This window comes from Scyliorhinus canicula, chromosome 7, assembly GCF_902713615.1.
Source record: "Scyliorhinus canicula chromosome 7, sScyCan1.1, whole genome shotgun sequence".
NCBI classification, from domain to species: Eukaryota; Metazoa; Chordata; class Chondrichthyes; order Carcharhiniformes; family Scyliorhinidae; genus Scyliorhinus; species Scyliorhinus canicula.
Window position 1 is genome coordinate 135935752 of NC_052152.1, and position 6000 is coordinate 135941751.

The 6000-nt window shown below is 48.0% G+C and overlaps 1 protein-coding gene across 2 annotated transcripts in view; it reads left to right on the top strand.

Annotated features, from left to right (window-relative positions):
* Nucleotides 1-5731, top strand: part of LOC119969408 (tumor necrosis factor receptor superfamily member 5-like) — a 119305-nt gene extending 113574 nt beyond the window's left edge. For both annotated transcript variants that reach the window (XM_038803027.1, XM_038803026.1), the window contains 2 exons: nt 3551-3588; nt 5037-5731. In XM_038803027.1, coding sequence (XP_038658955.1) covers nt 3551-3588; nt 5037-5273 — 275 coding nt within the window. In that variant the 3' untranslated portion in view covers nt 5274-5731. The remainder of the gene's footprint in view (nt 1-3550; nt 3589-5036) is intronic.
* Nucleotides 5732-6000: the final 269 nt, after the last annotated feature.

Genomic DNA, 6000 nt, shown 5'->3' on the forward strand with positions numbered 1-6000 from the left:
CACACTAAAATTATAACCTCCCACCAGTAGCAGTGCTGTGGCACCTCAGTTTTCTGTGCCCCAGCTCTTTATCTATACTGCAGGGGGAGTTTTTTTACTCCAACTAATGTTGCTTCTGAAATTGGACTAAAGTTTAATTATAATTATAAAAAATTACCTTGTTGATTATGGAAAGTAAAGGCAGCTTCTAAAATTACCGCCACAATATGATGTGAAACTAAAGACAGAATTTATGCCTTTAAATGGGAACTGGATATATTTATATTAGATCTATTTCTATCTCATTAGAACCCGTAGGTTGGTGTGCCATGGCCCAAATATCTTTCGATTTTGCACATCAGCAACAAAATCTTATATTTAACATGTATGGAATAAAACATTCCAAGGTGCTTCATTGGAGCGGCAAATTTACAGAAAGGGGGTTAGCTTCGGCTATTTGATGGACAATGGGATTTATCACATAGTGCACAAGTTAATGAAATGTACTTCACAACTGGAAAGAGTGATCGAAAAGGTCTATTGGATACTTGTTTTTGATACTCTAGACCCCATGAAATCTCACGCCATTAGGCCCGACATTGTACCCGGCAAGGAAACCTCCCCAAGGTGATGAATCAGTACTTCTCCATGTTGAACACCATTTGGAGGAAGCACTGAGTGGCAAGGGGGGAGAATGTACTCTGGGTTGGGGACTTCAATGTCCAGTAACAAGAGTGGCTCAGTAGTACTACCACAGATGGAGCTGGCTGAGTCCTGAAGGACATAACTGCTAGATTGGGTCAGTGACAGATGGTGGGGGAACCAACAAGAGGGAAAAATAAACTAGACCTCATCCTCATCAACCTGCCTGCCGCAGATCTGTCCATGACCGTATCGGGAGGAGTGACCACTGCACAGTCCTTGTGGAGACTAAGTCCCGTCTTCATATTGAGGATACCCGTCATCGTGTTGTGTGGCACTACCATTGTGCTAAATGGGATAGATTCACAACAGACCTAGCAACTCAGGATTGGGCATCCATGAGGCACTGTGGACCATCAGCAGCAGCAGAATTGTACTCAGCATATCCTGCAACCTCATGCCCTGGCATATCCCTCACTCTATCGTTACCACCAAGCCAGCGATCAACCTTGGTTCAATGAACAGTGCAGGAGAGCATGTCAGGAGCAACAACAGGCATTTTGAAAATTGAGATGTAAAACTGGTGAAGTTACAACACAGGACTACTTGCATGCCAAAGAACTTAAGCAGCAAGCGATCTGCAGTCCTGCCAGATCCAGTTGTGAATCGTGGTGGACAATTAAACATCTCTCTGGAGGAGGAGGCTCTACAAATATCCTCATCCTCAATGATGGAGGAGCTCAGCACATCTGTGCAAAAGACAAGGCTGAAGTATTCGCAACGATCTTCAGCTAGAAGTGCTGAGCGGATGATCCATCTCGGTCTCCTCTGGAGGTCCCAGCATCACAGATGTCAGTATTCAGCCAATTTGATTCACCTCACGTGATACAAGAGAATACTGAAGGCACTGGATACTGCAAAGGCTATGGGCCCGTACAATTTTCTAGCAATAATACTGAAGACCTGTGCTCTAGAACTTGCCGCACCCCTGGCCAAACTCTGCTAGTACAGCTACAACACTGGCACATACCCAATGTGGAAAATGTCCAGGTATGTGCTGCTTACAAAGAGCAGGACAAATCCAACCCAGCCAATTACTGCCTTATCAGTCTACTCTCGATCTTCAGTAAAGTGATGGAAGGGGTCATCAACAATGCTCCCAAGCGGCACTGACTTGGCAATAATCTGCTCACTGTTGCTCAGTTTGGGTTCTGCCAGGGTCACTGAGCTCCTGACCTCATTACAGCCTTGGTTCAAACATGGAAAAAAGAGCTGAACTCCAGGAGCGAGGTGAGAGTAACTGCCCCTGACAACAAGGCAGCATTTGATGGAGTATAGAACACTAGCAAAACTGAAGTCAATGTGAATCAAGGGAAAAACTCTTCACTGGTTGGAGTCATACCTGGCACAAAGGAAGATGGTTGTGGTTGTTGGAGGTCAGTCATCTCAATCCTTTGACATCACTGTAGGGGTTCCTCGGGTAGTGTCCTGAGCCCAACCATCTTCAGCTGCTTCATCACCTTCGTTCCAACATGAGGTCAGATCTGCGGATTGTCGCTGATGATTACACAATGTTTAGCACCATTTGTGACTCCTCAGATACTGAAGCAGTCCATGTGCAAATGTAACAAGACCTTAACAATATCCAGACTTGGGCTGACAAGTGGCAAGTAATATTCGTGTCACATAAGTGCCAGGCAGTGACCATGTCCAATAAGAGAGTATCTAACCATCACCCCTTGACATTCAGTGGCTTTACCATCACTGAATCCCCCACTATCAACATTCTGTGGGTTACCACTGACCAGAAACTGAACTGCAGTAGTCTTATAAACATTGTGGCTACGTTTGCTTGGTACTCTTTCCATAAACATTCCCTCCCTCCATCACTGATGCACCATAGTAACAGTGTATACCATCTACAGGATCCACTGCAGGAGCTTACCCCGTCGCTTTAGGCAGTACCTTCCAAACCCACGACCACTACCATCCAGAAGGACCAGGGCAGCAGAAATGGGAACACCAACATTTGGAAGTTCCCCTCCTCACCATCCTGACTTGGAAATATAACGCCGTTCCTTCACTGTCGCTGAGTCAAAGCCCTCGAACTCCCTCCTAGCAGCATAGTGGGTGTACCTACACCACATGGACTGCAGCAGTTTAAGAAGGCACCTCCCCGTCACCTTCTCAATGGCAATTAGAGAAGGGCAACAAATGCTGGCTTAGCCAGCGAAGCCCACATCCCGTAAAAATGAATTTTTCAAAAACTTGCCAAGCCCCTAGCCAAGCTGTTCCAGTACAGCTACAACACCGGCATCTGCTTGGCAATGTAGAAAATTGCCCAGGTATGTCCTGTATACAAGAAACACGACAAAACCAACCCAGCTAATTACCACCCCGATAGTCTACTCTCAATCATCAATAAAGTGATGGAAGGGGTCATCAACAACGCTATCAAGCGGCACTTACTCAGCAATTACCTACTCGTGGATGCTTAGTTTGGGTTCTGCCAGCGACACTCAACTCCTGACCTCATTACAGCCTTGGCTCTAACATGGACAAAAGAGCTGAACTCAAGTGGTGAGATGAGAATGACTGCCCTTTCCATCAAGGCAGCATTGGACGAGTATGGTATCAAGGAGCCCGAGCTAACTGGAGTCAATGGGAATCTGGGAAAACTCTCCACTGGTTGGAGTGTGGGGCAGGGGATGGGGGGGGGGGGGGGGGGGGGGGGGGGATGTGCGAGGGTGTGGTGTGTGGTGGTGGGGACGGGGTGGTAAGGTGAGCAACTTTAACCTCCGGTCACAGAATCCAGAACAAGAGGAAGGAATTTGAAATAAAATAAAATAGTTACAGAGCTGAGAAGGAGAAGCATTCAAGTGAATCAGTGCGGATCATACTGTAATAACAGGCATGTCCTTCCCTGCAGGTTATCTGGACCAGGCTTGGAACTTACTTCAAGGACAGGTCAGTACTTTGAGTTATTTCAGTAATGGGCTCAGTAATGGTTAATGATGCTCCTGGCTGCTCAGTAACAGCACCTCAAGTGTGCTTACCGCTTGGTGCCCCCAGAGGCAGCAGAGCTGTAGCAGCAATGCAAGTGAGTGGTTCAGGAGCTTATTGTTTTGGTTGTGGAAGGTTTGTGTGTTCAGCCCGTAGAGCCTGTCTGGGGCATCGAAACATTGGAGGGCTTGGAATTCCAGCCTGACTGGGATATTCCCAACCTTTGGAATGTGTAGAACCCCAACCTGTCTTTATTTAGATTAATTCGTGGGATGTGAGCATCACTGGCTGGGCCATCATTTATTGCCCATCCCTGAGGGCATTTAAGAGTCAGCCACATGGCTGTGGATCCTAATTCACATGCAGGCCAGACCATAGATACATAGAACATACAATGCAGAAGGAGGCCATTCGGCCCATCGAGTCTGCACCGACCCACTTAAGCCCTCACTTCCATCCTATCCCTATAACCCAATAACCCCTCCTAACCTTGTTGGACACTAAGGGCAATTTATCATGGCCAATAAACCTAACCTGCACGTCTTTGGACTGTGGGAGGAAACCGGAGCACCCAGAGGAAACCCACGCAGACATGGGGAGAACGGGCAGACTCTGCACAGACAGTGACTCAGCCGGGAATCGAACCTGGGACCCTGACGCTGTGAAGTCACAGTGCTAGCCACGTGTGCTACTGTGCTGCTCCTAAGGATAGGGGCAGGTTAAGGATGGGAGATTTCCTTCCTTAAAGGACATAAGTGAACCAGATGGGTTTTTACGACAATGGTTTCATGATCATTAGACCGTTAATTAATTTTTAAAAAATTGAATTCAGATTTCACCATCTGCAGCGGTGGGATTCAAACCCGGGTTACCAGGGCATTACCCTGTGTCTCTGGATTACTAGTGCAGCGACAATACCACGAGGCCACTGCTCTCCTTGTCAGGGGAATTCCCAACCATTGGGGGCGGGGTGGGGGTGTTGAGGGAGTTTAGCAGTCTCAGCCTGTCAAGGATATTTCCAGCATGGCAGGTCCAGCAACCCCAGGCTCGCTGGAACATTTCCAACTGTTGGAGAAGCCAGCAGTGCAAGGCTGTCTCTGGCTTCACAAACCATTGGAAGGTTCCAGCATTAAATGCTGACCTAACCAGCGATGCCCACATCCCATAAATGAATTGAAAAAATATCCTAGCCAGTATTGGCATGGGCAACGTTTGAGGCATGCACCAGAGTCAGGGATGCAATGGTGTTTAGTATACAGATGCACCGGGGAAGGTTGTGTGGTTGTTTGACCTGTTGCCGTGGGATCTACCTGCCACACGAGGCTAGCAGATTCCACCTGCAGCAGAAGACTGGTTGGGAGTGGCCTCGTATTAAACACTCTATCATCTGCCTCAATGTCCTTGATCATTAGATAAACAGATGGAGAGAACAGAAGGAGAAGGACCAAGAGCGGGTAGCGCAGGAAACCCAACTGGTGGGTGTCCCAGAGATGGAGCAAGGAGGGGACAACAGCATACAAACCGGGATCCAGGAAGAAGGCAAAGACAGTCATTCCCCCGAGGAGGAAGGAGCAACCCAGCATGGCACATCAAAGGACTGCTACATCACTGGACAGGGCGCTAATGGACTGCAGGAAGGGAATGCCTGAACTGAGTTGCCTTATCGTCAATAGGTAGCTGAAACAAAATCCTCCAGGGTTCAAAGCGTTTCCCTTGGAATCTTACAGAATTTGCTTCAAAGCTGAACTCTGTAGAACTGTTTTATTGTGTGATCAGTACATCCTGTAATTTTATATCCTTGAGCGCCATGCATCACAGTTCACCAGTAATGTTACTCATTGGGACGGTGCAGCAAAGGATGACTATTCTGTTATCAGTCACCACTGTACAGGTTGGTCACGCTTAATACTGACAGGATAACAAGCATTTATTGTTTTCGTCTAAAGTCCTTCGACCTGTACTTGTGTGACTGGTGAATCTTGCATAAAGTCTGCCGCCATGCTTTTCTGAAATTGTATTGGGTTGATGCAGACGCCTGCTGATGGTGCTCGGTTGAGGGTTTCACGATCGATGTCCAACAACCTGCTGCTGGAGGTTAACTGGGTGTGGGTTGAGGGGCAGGGGGGTGGGGGGGGGGGGGGATAGGTTTGGGCTCGACATTGCACAGTGTAGTGACCTTCCAGCACTTGTTAGCTGGCACATACCCAAAACCTGGACACTTCCTTGAAAGCTGTCAGGATCTGTCAATGTGTGTCGGACCACTGAGGCGCCAGAGACCTGCCAGGGATGGCGGGGGTACTAAAGGGGCTGTCAGAGCTCATGGGGCTCCAGAGGGAATGCACAAAATGGATCTGCACCCCCTGGAAGAATTGGCTC